At 41.7% G+C, this 16,113-nt stretch overlaps 2 protein-coding genes across 2 annotated transcripts; one reads left to right on the plus strand and one right to left on the minus strand.

Moving 5' to 3' along the window:
* The first annotated feature begins 10,520 nt into the window (after positions 1 to 10,520).
* On the plus strand, positions 10,521 to 12,411 carry LOC147299677 (Na-translocating NADH-quinone reductase subunit A). Its single transcript, XM_086229519.1, has 3 exons — positions 10,521 to 10,848; positions 11,796 to 11,896; positions 12,000 to 12,411. Exons 1-3 carry the CDS (start codon positions 10,794 to 10,796, stop codon positions 12,279 to 12,281), a joined length of 438 nt encoding a protein of 145 aa, XP_086085645.1. The 5' UTR covers positions 10,521 to 10,793; the 3' UTR covers positions 12,282 to 12,411.
* Positions 12,412 to 12,712: 301 nt separating this feature from the next.
* Positions 12,713 to 15,853, minus strand: LOC147299678 (Pyridoxal-5'-phosphate-dependent enzyme family protein). Its single transcript, XM_086229518.1, has 6 exons — positions 15,561 to 15,853; positions 15,209 to 15,283; positions 14,409 to 14,552; positions 13,851 to 14,237; positions 13,527 to 13,762; positions 12,713 to 13,218 (listed from the first exon to the last, which is right to left on the minus strand). The coding sequence occupies exons 1-6, from the start codon at positions 15,783 to 15,785 to the stop codon at positions 12,996 to 12,998; spliced, it is 1,290 nt and encodes a 429-aa protein (XP_086085644.1). The 5' UTR covers positions 15,786 to 15,853; the 3' UTR covers positions 12,713 to 12,995.
* Positions 15,854 to 16,113: the final 260 nt, after the last annotated feature.

Raw genomic sequence — 16,113 nt, forward strand, 5'->3', positions numbered from 1 at the left:
CCCAACTATGTTTACTAGTGGCCACAGTGTTCATAAACATCTTGTCTAGCTTCTGCTCTATATCAAGACTAATGCCAGGTCAATTAACGTATCACTAAATCGGAAAACTGTAGAATTTGCTGAATACTACTTTTGTTTCTCAGCTTAAATCCATGTGCCACGTGTCCTAGCTCTAGCCCACCATCACTTTTCCTCTAATCTCCGCCACTAATGAGCAATTTTCCTAATGCTAGTAGAACTATGAAGCATCGTACAAAGAAAGAGGAAAGGAAGATGTTTGTGGAAGAACCCACATGGATTCGACAACCAATCCTGGATCGACACGTGGCAGGTCAGATCCAACCTTACGCTTTGACTTTTCAACAGTCAAACCTGGGCCTCCACGTCACCATACCAGCTCGGCACATTTTTATTACCAGTTCAGACCGGCTCATCTCGGCGGATCCCCATATCCGATCCGATCTGATCTGAGGATCCCCTAAGAATTAAGTGTTCATCTTTTCTTAGTTATTCCAGATCGGTTCGGCTCGGCCTTTGGTGATCATCTTCTCAGACAAACGGATTATCGTCGGGTGATGACTGTCATGTCATATGTCGGGCCAGTTTGGACTAGTCCATCCATGCCCGATCCAAACGTAGATATGTTTTATACTCGCGTATATGATATCTATGATCGGTTCGGCTCAAATCCCACCGCCATTCTAGAAGATTGGAGTCAGGACGAACCGCCTCACTCAAATATCTCTGACATGGCTCTCTGACAGATGAGACATCCCAGCTCACAGTCATGACTATTAAAGCATCCCACTTGATCTTCCATCCTTGTATTGAATGCAAAGAAGGTGGGTAGCTGTGCATGCTACTATTCATGGCCGAACGCGTGGCCTCTTCTCAATCATTCACCCTCATGCAGGTAACTTACCCTTCACCATTTCCTTTGCCTATATAAATTGACTTATGTGCATAAAAAGAGGGACCTAAGACACAACTTCATTCACAAAAAAAAGCCTATCAAATTACACCCCACTTGCTGAGAATAAACCCAGGAGATCTTACCTTGTTCTTCCTCATTCTCCCAAGTTCATCATATGTTCTTCCTTATTCTTACACAAACACCTCCAAATACACATCACTGACCTCATCATCGGAGCGTATTTGGCTGGTACCACACCGGTCCTCCTCCTTTGATCTTGTGTTTGTGCAGGAAAATCTCGAGTCAACATCCACTTCCTCATCCAGCAGGGCTTCTGATCAGCCAGATCATTATCTCTAAGTTGTTGCATCTCTCTTACGAAAATTTGCATCAACAGATTGGCGCCGTCTGTGGGAAGATCATGTTTAGCCATTGTGTTCATCTTCGCAAGTGTTAAGCTCTTCCTTCAACAAACCCCTATCACAACCTCAACGTCATGACTACCATCTTTCGTGACAGCAGCTCTTCTTCAGAAGGATCCCAGGATAATCAGCAACATGAGCCTGAGACGCCTGACAAAACGAGAAGAACACATCTCGCTAAAATAGCTAAGTCTAAAGCCCCCCTGAAGATCAAGGCTGCTCACAAGCTTCTCAAAGAGAACCAACGCCACTTAGCCGCTGAGAATGCACTTCTCAAGCAAAATAATGAGCTGCTCACCAAACAGGCTAAGGAGCTCACGCGCCATCGCGCTCAACTCAATGTCAGCCGAAGATCGGGCATCCGGTCAAGACAGACCCGAACCGATCAGGAGGCTCTTTCACCACCTCCTTCCCGGCAGAACACTCAGGCCGATGTGGACAACCACCTAGCTCGGCAGAGCACAGGTTGCACCTTCCCTGGCTTCTAAGACATGTCCCCGGCCGAGCAGCTCGAATTCCTGAACCCCCACCATCTTCTTCAACAAAAGCAGGCGGCCTTCAGGAGACGCTCTCCTGAAATCGTGGAGGAAGACCGATCCAAACCACTCGCTGATCAACGACCGTCGATCTGATTCAGATTGGGGGCCGCTAATCCAGCTGGGTTGGCTGAACCCAGGGTCCCAGCCAGGAACAGGCTCGGTCCTATCACCAACCACCCCGCCGGGACCAGCCCAGGCTCGGTCCTATAAACTTCTGTGCCGAGCTGGCGTGCCATATTCGGCCCGATGCTCGACATAGTACAGACTTATCAGGTCTATAAAAACTCTTGTCCGAGCCGAAGTGACTTACTATAGTCCTAACGTTTGACAAGAAACTTCTAAAAGAAAAATTCCGAGCCGATCTGAAAGTAAGTTTGAATATTTTCCTAATATCTCAATGGATATATCAAGCTCATCTGAGATCATCAGGGATTTATAATTTCTATTTATTTTCATCATGCTCATCAGCCTGATCTAAAAACAAGTTGTGAATTATCATTACATTTTATTTTATTGTAATCGTCAAGTCAAGCCGATCTCAAATTTACCTTGTCACATTCATTTTGTTTTTATCATGACTTTTATTTTTCATCATTTTCTTATCCATCTGTTACTTGTTGTGGTTTTAGTTTCATTTCCGAGTTGAACTAACAAACAACTTGGAATAGAAGAAAATACTGAAAATAAATTAATAACATAATGATCCAAAAAAAAAAACAAAATTGGTTCAAGAACACATCAAACCCCGAGCCACAGCTCGGCTCGGGAAGAAAATAAAAAACAAAAATAAAACATGCTAAACAGATCTCTGAGTTGGCCCCTCCAACGTCGGCCCGGCAGATCTCTCAGGCGACTCCTCGCCGAGCTGCACCACTTCCACACCTCCGATCTGCATCTCTGTATTGGGATCAGCTTCGGGAACCGGAGGGATCTCAGGCATCTTGTTCGCAGGTATCGGGGGACTCTTCTAAGTCGGCTCGACTGCAGATGCGACCGCTTCAGTTCCAGCGCGGCAATCGAGAGGAGGAAGCTCTTCTTGCTGACTTTCCTGGGTGTCCTCCTCGCCGTCTGACTCGGCTAAGAAGGACAAATCCCCGTCCAGCCTCTTCGCTCGGACCACTTCCAGGAGCTCTTTATACCCCTTGAACTGGGCGTCACCCAGTTTCTTCAAGCTCACTTCCCAAGCCTGGCGCCGAGCCGCAACAACCCTCTGTTCAGCGGCCTCGACATCCTGCTGAAGCTCGTCAGCGAACACGCCCAGGTCGATCAACTTCTGCTCTGAAACCAAAAGCCGAGCTGCCTCCTCCCCTCGCTCGGCCAGCTGAATCTGCAAATCGGTGGACCGCTCACGCTCCTCCCTGATCAGACGCTCGGCTTCAGCCAGCTTCTCCCTCCACTCCTGGTTTCTCTCCCTAAGCTTCTTCATTTTCTCCTCGGCGTCGACCGCAGCTTGTGCCACCTCGTATTGCCAAAGGGCGAGCTGCAAAAAACGGAAATAAGTAGTCCAAGCCGAACCGGCAAACCTCAAAATTTGAAAGTAAGGATACTTACCACCATGGCCTGCCGAGACGCGTTCAAGGCCTTGCTCCCGAAGCTCGGTGCCAAATTTCCGGCCCAGAAGCCCTCCACGATCTTCGGTGTGACCACACGCTTGAAGCCCGTGACGAAGGGATCCACCTCCACCACTTTCTTGGGAGCCGAACCGGACACGTCGGCACTGGCACCCCCTGGCTCAGTCCGGGCCCTCTTCACTACCCGGGCTTCAACCTGTGGGCCCTTCCTCTTCTCAGCTTGCCGAGCCAAACTCGGCATGGAAGGCCCGGCCTGGGCTGTGGCCCGAGCGGGCATCAGGGCTGGCTCGGCGGGGACCTGAGCTCCTGCCTTCTTCTGGGCACTCATCGCCGCCCTCTTCCTCAGCCTCGCCTCTAGCTCAGCAGGATTCATCCCTTTCTCTACACTGGGGTTCCACCTCGGCACAAACCAAGAGATCCCGCTCGATCCGATCTGAGTAGAGCCGAGCAAGAACTTGGTGGACAGATACTCCAATGGTTGCTCCCTCACCATGGCGATCTGATCTCTGAGCTCGCCCCGAAGTTTAAACTTCCCCCAGCTGACTGCAAAAAGAGAACAAAGGGAGTTAGCTTCCAAAAAAAAAAAATCATTATCATCATTATCACTAGTAAATATCACAAGTCTAATCCGAATCGGACCTCCCAGACATTGAGTGCCCACCTAGAATCCTAAAAGCTCTAGGAACCCGAGCCGGAGGGGGAAACTCCCAATCCCTATAAACGAAGAAGTATCTCCTCTTCCAAGTCTTCTGGGATGAGGGATTCCTGGTGAGCAGCAGCCCCGAGTATGCCTGAAGGTTGTAGAAGTCGAGCTCGGTCTTCTGCTTCGACCTCAGCGAGTAAGAGTATATCAGCAAGTCCTTGTCTGGCACATACTTGTGCACCTTGTGCCACAAGATGTGCATGGACAGGATAATCTTGTACACGTTCGGATTAAGCTGGTGTGGCGCCGCGCCAACCATCGCCAGCCAATCCTACAGAAAAGGTTGCAGGGGGAGCCGAACCCCATTCTCAAACATTTCAAGGTAAATTGTCACCCATCCCTTGGGGGGTCGGCTCGGTTTTTCTCCCCTGCTCGGTAACCTTGTTAAGATTAAATCAGGGACTCCATACCTTATCCTCAGATCTCTGAGATGAAATTCAGTCATTTCATTGGGGATCTAGTCGGCTTTCCACGCCAACTCTTCGTAAAAATCCGGGTCAATCGAACACCCCTCACATGCCGAGCCAAACTCGAGGCATGGTGACCCTTATCTCTTTCCTCTGACCCCGAGGTGAGCCTTATTGGAATACTCGTGCTCGGCTCGGCACCGGTATCTTCTTCTTCATCGTCCTCCTCATCTGCATGTTCGGACTCGTGAACTGTTCCTTCTTGCCCCCGATCCGAACTCATGCCTACTTGGGGACTTCTTTCACCCCCTCGAGGTCGGCGTTCCTCACCTGGGTTACACTCTAAGTCCGAGCCGACCTCGCCCAGCTCCTCGGACAACTCATCCCAGTCAGCCTCACCCCCTAGTGGGCTTCGACTCAGCTCGACATCACTGTTGCCCTCGAATGCTTCCCCTGAGCCGAGCCGACCACTTAAGTCGGTTGATTACATGACCACAAACACCTTTTCACTCTCTCTCTCTCTTTCTTTTTGAATCAAAAAGTGTCTTTTTCAAGAACACACCCAGAAAACCCGAAAAACATAAAAAAACTCATAAATTGGAAGAATCACTTACTGGTTTTTTTCCGGCCACACTCTCCGCCCCTCACACACTCAGAACTGCCTCACCTACGGTCGTGCTCGGTCGGAATCGCAACCGGACCTCTGCTCAAACCACGGAGAGGAAGAGAAATTTCGGAGAGAGAGAGAAGTCGAGGAGTCTCTGGAAATTCTGAAAACCGAAAGTGAAGAGGAAGGGGAGAGAGAGGGCCTTTTATACCCCCATGCAAGTTTGATCCCAGCCATCCATTTTTGGCGCTTCAGATGCCAGATCTTGTCACCTGTCTACGTTTAAAAATACTCATAAATGAGGTGACCCTTACGTTCCCCCATTCAGACACAATCATGAACAGTTACCCCTTCGCATATTCCCAAGATATTTTGACCAATCATGTATCATCATCTGCTCGAATTATTGGGAAATCGGACCTGTCCAGATCGGCTCATCTCGGCGGATCCCCATATCCGATCCGACCCGATCTGAGGATCCCCTAAGACTTGAGTGTTCATCTATTCTTAGTTATCCCAGCTCGATTCGGCTCAGCCTTTGGTGATCATCTTCTCAGACAAACGGATTATCGTCGGGTGATGACTGTCATGTCATATGTCGAGTCAGTTTGGACTAGTCCATCTATGCCCGATCCGAACGTAAATATGTTTTATACTCGCTTATATGATATCTATGATAGGTTCGGCTTGGATCCCACTGCCATTCTAGAAGATTGGAGTCAGGACGAACCGCCTCACTCGAATATCTCTGACATAACTCTCTAACAGATGAGACATCTCAGCTCACAGTCATGACTATTAAGGCATCCCACTTGATCTTCCATCTTTGCATTGAATGCAAAGAAGGTGGGTAGCTGTGCATGCTACTATTCATGGCCGAACGCGTGGCCTCTTCTCAATCATTCACTCTCATGCAGGTAACTTACCCTTCACCATTTCCTTTGCCTATATAAACTGACTTATGTGCATTAAAAGAGGGACATAAGACACAACTTAATTCACACAAAAAAGCCTATCAGAATACACCCCACTTGCTGAGAATAAACCGAGGAAATCTTACCTTGTTCTTCCTCATTCTCCTAAGTTCATCACATGTTCTTCCTTGTTCTTACACAAACACCTCCAAATACACATCACTGACCTCATCATCGGAGCATATTTGGCTGGTACCACACCGGTCATCCTCCTTTGATCTTGTGTTCGTGCAGGAAGATCTCGAGTCAACATCCACTTCATCATCCAGCAGGGCTTCTGATCAGCCAGATCATCATTTCTAAGTTGTTGCATCTCTCTTACGAAAATTTGCATTAACAGAAGAAAATTAAGAAGTGGGGCGCAATTAATATCTTCTAAGCCTTCCCATGTGAACTTGAATTTGTGGGCAGTGATGTTTTCTTCTTGAAAAATGACTTACTTCTATATAAAGAGAATGCAGTCGGCTATCAAAGGGGGCTCCTCACTATTCGACTCTCTCTCTAAACTCTCTTTTATTTTTAGGGTTTTATTTTCTTGTTATGGAGAACTAAACTCCCTAGCTAAGACTATGGGAAATTCTACAATTTATCTATGTAATTTGTTAATTTGATTCAATTTTGATTTTCAATGATTATATTTTTCTATGTGGTTGATAATATATATATATATATTTAATATATAAGTTTTTTCTCTTTGATTTAATTGATAAGTGTTTGATGCAATTTATAGGTTCAGTCATGCTTTTTTTATAGTTTAGAAAATCATTCATGCTTTTAATAATTGAGGATAACTTGTAAATTGATATAATTTCAATGTATATTATTTCCAAAGAATAAAATTTCGGGTTTCGAAGAAATTTCAATGGAAATTTCGATGAAAATTTCGTCAGAAATTTCGAAAATTTTTAAATTTAGACAAAAATTAGACGGAAACGACGGAAATTGCTATCAAAATACGGAAATTTTGAATGAAACTTTACCATATGTTTATTTAACATATTATCTACTACATTGATAAAAAACATTGAAGAAACTAAATTATATAGTAAATTTCATGTGATATAATATGAATATAATGCACGCCAGAGGCAAATACTATTAAATAAAATTAGTATAATGAATAAATGAAATTAGTATATTCTTTATACTCTATAATTTATACACTAAATCATATATACTCTATATACTAAATCCTATATACTCTATAACAGGCTCCTTCTGTTGAGGTATACCTCAACTTATTTATGTTGAGGTATACCATGTTAGGGCCCACACGAGTCGTTTTGTGTCGATCCGAACCGTTCAGTTTTTACATCTCCATAGATAGATCATCCTTGCAAAAAATTAGTCAAATCGGAAATCATTTGCCTATCTAACTTTGATCAAATAAATGGACGAACCAAGTATTTTCGATGAAACCGTCCATTTGTTTTATCAAAGTTAGATAGGCAAATGGTTTCCGATTTGGCTAATTTTTTGCAAGGATAATCTATCTATGGAGATGTAAAAACTGAACGGTTCGGATCGACACAAAACGACTCGTGTGGGCCCTAACATGGTATACCTCAACATAAATAAGTTGAGGTATACCTCAACAGAAGGAGTCTGTACTCTATAATATATACACTAAATTTTATATACTTTATAATGTGTATTCTATATTCTTTAGGATATGGTATAAGATATTAGGGTTTAGGCTCTTTAAGATATTTTTAATTATTTTTATATAAAAATGTATTAAGATTTAGGATTTAAAAACAACTAAACAAAACTCCAAATTTTTTTTTTCTTTCTAATTGCACAAAGACCCCAAACCTCAACCAATCATTTTTCCTCTTTTTTTTTTTTTCCTTTTTCTTTTTCTTTTCTTTCCTTTTCTTTTTCTTTTCTTTTCTTTTTTCTTTCTTTTCTTTTTCTTTTCTTTCCTTCATTTCCTTCTATTCTTCTTTCTTCCTGTGACTTCATCTTTTCCTTCTCTTTCTTCTTTCCCACTGCCCAGCCACCAAACCCACTTCTCTTTCTTCTTTCCCACTGCCCAGCCACCAGACCCACACCCAGAGACCTTCTCTCTCCTCCCTCCTCTTCCTCCTTTCTCCTTCTTTTCCTCCTTCCATGGTCTCTCTCTCTTCCTCATCGATCTCCCTCCCCGATCTCTTCTCTCTCTTCGATCTGTTGCCTTCGGCGACGAGGCCAGCTCGCCTTTTCCTCCCCTTTCTCCCTCTGGTCTCCGTTTCCTCGAGCCAAAAATTTCAGAAAATTTTCAACGAAATTGTCGAAATTAGGACGAAATTTTTTTAGTTTGATGTTAAAATTTTCATACCCTTACAAAACGAAATTTTACTCCCTGATTATTTCTTGATAGTTTGTCACCTAAGGATACAGGTTATGCTTGGAATTATATCCTAAAGGAAATTAGAAAGTGCTTTTTATGATTCTGATCAACGTCACAATGGAAAAATTACTTTTGTTAAATTTTTCTAAAATAATAATTGTCAAATCTTCCAATTAAATAACTTCCTAATTGTACCTTAATTGAGTTTTAAAAAAGAATCAAATTAATGGATTGTATATTTAAGTTGTAGGTGGAACCCTAATGTCTTATGGTGTGTTTGGATGGAGAAAAAAAACTTGGAACTTAAACAAAACTCAGCATTTAAGAAATTACATGCTCTAATTTCCTTGTTTGAGTCCATAATTATAGAATTTTGTAAATTCTATGTGGAAAAAAACTTGAGATTTGAAGGCTGTAAATTTCAAGTTTAAATTCCACCTAAATTGGTGTCATTTTCAAAATTCCAATTTTTATAAAAAAAAAAAAGTCGTGTCCACCCATCACCTTGCCAATTAATTACAATACCACCACCACTACCACATGCCGCCGTTACCACCACCACCACTGTCACCACCACTGCCACCGCCACCGCCACCGCCACCTTCACCGCCACCTCCGCTGCCACCATCACCACCACAACCATCGACACCACCTCCGCCGCCACCACCACCTCTGTCACCACTACGACCGCCACTGCTGCCACCATCACCACCACCACCACCACCACCGACACCGCCACCACCACTACCACCGCCCGCTGCTACTACCATCTCCGCCGCCACCGTCGCCACCAATGACACCACCACCGCCACCACCACCACCGACACTGACATCGCCACCGCCGCCTCCATCACCAGTGCCATCACCACCACCATCGTCGCCACCGTCGCCGTCACCACCACCACCACCAATGTCACCGTTACCGCCACCTCTAATACCCCAATTTTTGCCACCACCATTTTTCCCGCCACTCGTGGGCCATCACCCCTACTACCATCGTCAACTCACCACAAGCATTATTTTTATTGTTGCCACCATCACCATCAGTCTTTTATAAAACTAATATAAACTACTATAAATTTCGTATCTAGAATTTTAAATCACGTCATTTTTAATTCCGTCATTTGTGAATTCCTGAGTAGTTTTAAACTACTTCATCCAAACGTACCATTAGTGTTTTCTCATTAGTTAATTTTTTTCTATGACTCAAAGCTTGATTAATTTTTCTGTCACTTTTTTCAGTTCTTTAGCAAATTCTGTGAACTTTTTCACTACTCTTTGTAGATAAAACACTCGACTTCTGAGTTTATACTGCTACGCGACACCTACACTTGGGTTTAGCAAGTAGTCTCTCGCTCTAGCATTGAAGCAGAGTATCGTAAATATAGGCTCATACAACAGCTGAGTTGTCTTGGTTCAGTTCTCTATATCGTGATCTTCATTTATTTCTCAAGTGTGCTGTCCTCTGGTGTGATAATATGAGTTCAATCTCACTCACTTCGAATGCAGTGTTATGTTCGAAGGAACTTGAGGTGGATTATGTTCGAAGGAACTTGATGTCTAGAGGTGGATTATCACTTTTTCAGCTGGGATAAGGTTGTTAAGAAGGAACTGGAGGTGGGTTATGTACGAAGTAAGGATTGAATTGCTAATATATTTACTAAAGGTCTTTCCATTTGAGTCATTATACACAGCAACAATTCTTTTGAATTAAAATATATCAAACACTCTTATGGTGCTTTTTACACTCACAGGCTCACAGTTTTACTTCACAGCTAATTATTCTTACAGTAAAAACATTTTTTTTTAAAAGCACAACAATCCCAAACTGCTGGCTCCAAGCAAAAATGGTTAAGTATGACTTAATTGTTTCTTAGTTCAAAGCAATGTGCCACGTGTCATTATTCTAACCTACCATCATTTTTGGACAAATCTCCGCCACTAATGACGCATAACGAATGAAAGGTCAACAGCGAATCAACAGCCCCTCAAATGACGAAAATATCCTTTTGCACTACCCCAAGTCCCCAACCAACCAAAGAAAACGATATTGCGAAGTGTTTTTAGGGTTAGGGTTTCAAACTTTTAATCACTTGTTGTATCCCCATCCACATAAATTGGTATGTTCCATAATTGGGTATGTCTTAGTTTTTACTTATAATTAGAAGCTCGCCCTCTGTGTTTGTATCAGACTTGCTTGCACTCACAAATTGCACAAAGTTTTCTCTTTGGGATTTTGCGTCAGTGTTGATTGGATTTGAGCCGTTGGATTGATCTGGGCTTTTGCGCCCTGTGGCTGGTAAAATCCATGATCATCAGCGTCCCATGGACCCTTCTCCAGTGCGAACCACTCCACCTGCTGAAGAAGAAGATGAGTGGGGTATGGCCTTCGGATCTTTTTGCCTAATTTGCATGGGTTTTTCCAGTTTAGGAAAAATCAGCTTTAGCCTAAGCTAATTATTATGTTAGGCACATTTGTATTGCATTTGGGTTTAGATTTGATTGTTGAATTCTTTTATTAGGTCAAGTTTAGACATTTACATTGCTTTGGGTTTTTAATTTTTCCTATATGTTGGCATGGCATTGCAATAGAATTGGTTAGCCCTATTACGGGATTCGTAATTTGGGTATTTTAGTATGTAGATTTTGTCTTACAAGTTTTGCTGCCAGGATTGTAAGTGTTTTCTTTCTAGTGTCTTTTCCTGATTGTGGGAACGGTCTGATTCTGAATGGGCAACAAAGTTATGAATGTGGGATCAAATTTAGGCGGATTTACTTGATAGGAATTTCTAATTTTCATGCCCATTGTTAAGGAGTTTGTCATTTTGACTCAATTACTGTTGCTTTGTATATAAATCTGTTCTATAGATCTTGGAGTGGGCTTGTAGTTGCATTATAATTTGTTCTCTCTCTCTTTTTGTTCCAAGACGCAGGAAAGTGTTGGGATTGAAGTGATCATAGTTTTTATATACATGCATATGTGTTTAGGTGACCTCTTGAGTGGGAGACACTGGTTGATTGGTCATGTTTTTGTTAGTGTCAGCAATGTTTTGACACCAGGTCAGTTATTTGGGCTTCTGTGTCAGGGGAAATTAGAGATGAGTTTTGGTCTGATATTTTATTATAGATTGAAGGGCAGCTGTTCGTTGGTCTTGTTATGTTCTTTGTTTTGATAGGAAACTGGGCATCTTATTATTGTTTCTATAATGTAAATTGGAGGTGTATGTCTTATCCACTGTTATTGTACTGTTTGTGCTGTGCCAATAAAAACATTTTTCTTTTTAAAAATATCGTTTGGCATTCATGTATGACTGTTGTTTGCATTAGACACTGATGGATTCGTGATTCCAAGCTTGGTTATTGAAGACCAAGATAAAAGTAATCATGATGCTCCAACAGTAGAAGCCTCAAAACCTCCATCTCCAAAGGTCAGTTGCAAGGGCTCTAGTTTCTTGTATTGTTTAAAATAGATTATGGAACACATTAACCTTGGGACTGCTTATGGATTGAAGCTTGTATTCTGTTGTGCAGGCCAAAATAGAAGAGAACATCTACTTAGGACCACACGGGGCTCCCCCTTCACAATCAAAGCAGCAAGAGGTAAATCCTTCTAGCCGTAAGCAGAAGTTCAAGCAGAAACTGAAGGACGCCGATAGGAGAAGTAGTGGGACAGGTAGGGAGAATAAGTTGGAGAATTTGCGAGAGCTTGTGGGTGGTGGGAAATCAAGCAGCAGTATGGCAAAGGGTTCTTCCAGGGACTGGTTAGATCCACACTGCCTTGAGTCTCAGTTTGAGAAGTGGCACCCCCAGTGATTGGAGTATCTGATATTTTAAATATTCAAGATATTTGAATTTGGCACCCAAGTTTAGGTTTTAATCGTTTATATCTCTGGAGACATTTAAGCCATGTATGTTGACAATAAAATTTTAGTTGAACCCTTAACTATTATTGCAGAAATTAACATAAAAGAATTTGGTTTTTTGAATCCAATTATTCCTTTCTCTCCAAGACATCTTAAAGACAGAATGGGGTATCCTAATTTCATGTCAACAGAATGAGATGTAAAAGGGATTGTAGTTGGTTTTATTTCATGTCTATGAGAATGAGGTATCCAAATTTCAAATGCTCTGAGGTATCAGAATGAGGGGTTGTAGTTGCCACATCATTTGAATGACTTTAGGCCAACACAGTTTTGATATTAGGGCTCTGTATGAAACGACGCCCCAAAATTTATGATTTCAGATGAATAATTATATATCTCTAATGATGTGTAAAAAATAAGGTAGCCTCAAGGAAAATGTAACGAAAAATTGTCATACAAATCTATTGTGTGTGATTCTGCTACTATGCTGCTGCTTCAGAGAGTATCCATTATCAAAATTTCAGAACCTTCAAATAATGAAAGGCTGGTACCTTCAAATGGTAAAGGCTGCCATAACCAACCTTTCAAAATAATTTAGCTGCTGTTCTATCTTTGGATGGAAATGTAGAGAGAAAATCCGAGAATCTCCTGGCTGGTACATATTTCATTCAACATCCAGGAACTCTAATCCACTAGCTGAAGGTGTCAAACCAAATTGAGACAAATACTCAGCATTGTAAAACTTGCTCAGATGTCTCATCCCACTGTCACACAAAATGGTCACAATGGTGTGACCAGCACCAATTGACTGTGCCACTCGGACTGCTCCGACACAATTCATGGCTGAAGAACTCCCCAAAAAGAGCCCATCGTTCTTCATAAGAAACCTGAAAAATGTTTCAGGCATAAAAGGCTTGAAGGCCAAGTAAAACAACTAAACATTTGTGCTTTAACATTGCCAGGTGAATGTAAGAAATTGGGATTTTTCATCTTACGTCAACTGGTATATGATTGAGCATAATACAAAGACTAGTTTTCTTAAACTGATTATTTGGAAAAGGAAAATATAATAGAAATAAACCATGAATCATAGAAGATATTGGCATAAATTCATTTCCAACTGCTTCCATTTTTCTGAACCTCTCAGCAACAAGAAAACGCTAAAGTGATCACTAAGAATAGTGTATGGACTGACCTGGACATTTCAACAGCTTCCTTATCTGTGCCTCGGAAAGCCCCGTCAAGTTTTGCCATCATAAAATTCTTTGTTATTCTATTGACTCCAATTCCTTCAGTTATTGTGTCAAATGGATTCTTCAGCCTTCGTCCTTCAGCCTCCTCTTTGGTGTACATCACTCCCCTCGTAATCTTATTGAATAAACCGGAACCAGGAGGATCTATCAGGAAGCACTTGATGTTTGGATTCCTTTCCTGTTGAACACAAAAAAAAGTCTAGTTAATAGAACTATATTTTACCAGAAGACAAATGACAAAATTTACAATGAAAAAAGTAGTGAACCTGGAGAAACTTGGAAGCGCCAGCCACAGTACCACCTGTTCCTGCTGCCGCCACAAATGCATCTACATTTCCTCCAGTCTGTTCCCAAATCTCAGGCCCGGTGCCCTCATAGTGGGCCCGGAAGTTTGCCAAATTTTCAAACTGATCAGCAAAGTAACCACCTGTACAATTCCTTGAAAATGAACTTTGTTTCTCTTCATCGCATTGGAAACCATTAATTTTCTCAAGGGTTTTGTCATTCATTTGACCATCTTTTCTATGCTTTGATGCTAACTCATTTGGTTCTGATGCCCGTCTCCTAGCAACATTAACAAAGTGGTCTCCGTGCGTGATTGAAACTGGCCTTACCCTTTCAACAGTGGCTCCCAGGGCTTCAAGTATTTGAGACTGAAAAAAAGGTTGGAAAGACAGAAAAATTCAGCTCATCGTACAACATAAATTTAAAACAAAAGGCAAAAGAAGGTAAGACTGGTGTTTGCTCATATCAGATACACCCCAAAAGCACCTGTAGCAGATAAATAGTCCAGGTTGCTAATCCAAAAGGCATTCTCTAGATACCTTCTCAATAGCAGCATCATCAGGTATAACCACATGGCATTTGCAACCAAAAGCAGGAGCAACTGTTGCAAGGCTAATAGCTGTGCTTCCAGCACTTCCCTCAGTGACGACTCCACCTGGAGCAAGGTCTCCAGATTCCAAAGCCTGTATAGAACCAAAAACCAGAAAATTTGTGACTCAGAAAATAAACCATTTATGGTCAACAACTCATTATAACTGATGATCTAAAGTCTAAACTAGGACAAGGAAGAAATAGCAATGAAAAACAATCAAGTTCTTTAAACTGAAAAGCAAATTCGCAAGCTACAATCACACACATAATAGGTACAAAACACAATTTAAGGATCCTTGTATATGTTTACTTTTCACATAACTTGACAACAAAAGTATCACAGTAATTCCAAAGTTTGTTTCTTCAATTTTGTTCAAATAAACATGTTCTAAATCATGGACTGGTTAAGGTCGTATTAGTCAACCAACATACGTCCAATCTTTTTTTCTTTCAGTATAAGCATATGCACGGTTGTTTGAAAAGAATTAATAGGTTGCTCATAGCAAATTAAAGAGAAGAAAACAGAGTTGATATTATGTACACATATATACTTCAACAAATTTTGCTTTCACAGAATTATCTATTCATCAAGCTAAACAGTAGTATCAATTACATATTCTATTTTTTCAACTTCTAAATGTTGACCCCCACCCCACACACCAAATAAAGAAAAGAATCTAAGATGCAACAATGCAATTTTTCCCTCAAATTTCTCAAAAACCAAACAAATCATCAAAGTAGCTTTTACCTCTTCAATAATTTTCACAGCAACTCTGTCTTTCACACTTCCTCCTGGGTTCAAAAACTCGCACTTCCCAAGAATCTGAACAAACCCAAAAACAAAATGAATAAACCAACCCAAAAAGAAAGAATTAAACCTTTCCCAGTCACACGCAGAATGAAATTTACATTAAAAATAAATTTAAGATAAAACCGATATCATAGAATTGTTTTCGTAAAAGATAATTCAAACACGAAAGATGAAAGCTACATATTTTATGTAAGAATTCGATAAAAAAGCAATGAGTTTTAGAATGAAATTAGAGTTAAGGAGGACCCAGTTAAAAAGAATGAATGAGAATCGAAAAAAGCGTACTTACTTCACAACCAGTGGCTTCAGAGAGGCTGTTGATGCGAATCAGAGGGGTGTTGCCAATGGCACCAACCAGACCAGTTCTGGGATTTTTCTTTGAGGGTATGGCCTGTTTGGTCTTTTTGGAGGAGCGCTTGGACTTGGAGAGGAAGAGAGAGAGCAACGCCATGGTCACTGTCACTGAGATTGCAGCAGCTACAACAGCGCCTGTGGTTCTCACAACAGGCGCCATTGTGCCGGTTCGAACCTGGGCACACGCAGGTGACGAGAGAGGGAAGAGAGAATGTGTCACATGACTCACATGACATGTGAGATGCGAGCCAATTGGACCGGGGTGGGCACGGTTTGGTTTAATTTGGTTTTGGGTCAAAACTATAGTCGGTTGAGAAAACCAAGCCGTAGAAGCCTAAAACCGAAGGTGCGGTATATCAAAATTGAGTTAATTACACTTACACTCTCTAAGATTTATCGTATTTTTACATATACCTCCTGGGGTTTTAAAAATTATATATACACTCATGAGGTTTTAAAACTATTGCATATAACCCTCTACAAGAGAA

This window comes from Dryas octopetala, chromosome 1 (assembly GCF_963921425.1).
Source record: "Dryas octopetala chromosome 1, drDryOcto1.1, whole genome shotgun sequence".
NCBI classification, from domain to species: Eukaryota; Viridiplantae; Streptophyta; class Magnoliopsida; order Rosales; family Rosaceae; genus Dryas; species Dryas octopetala.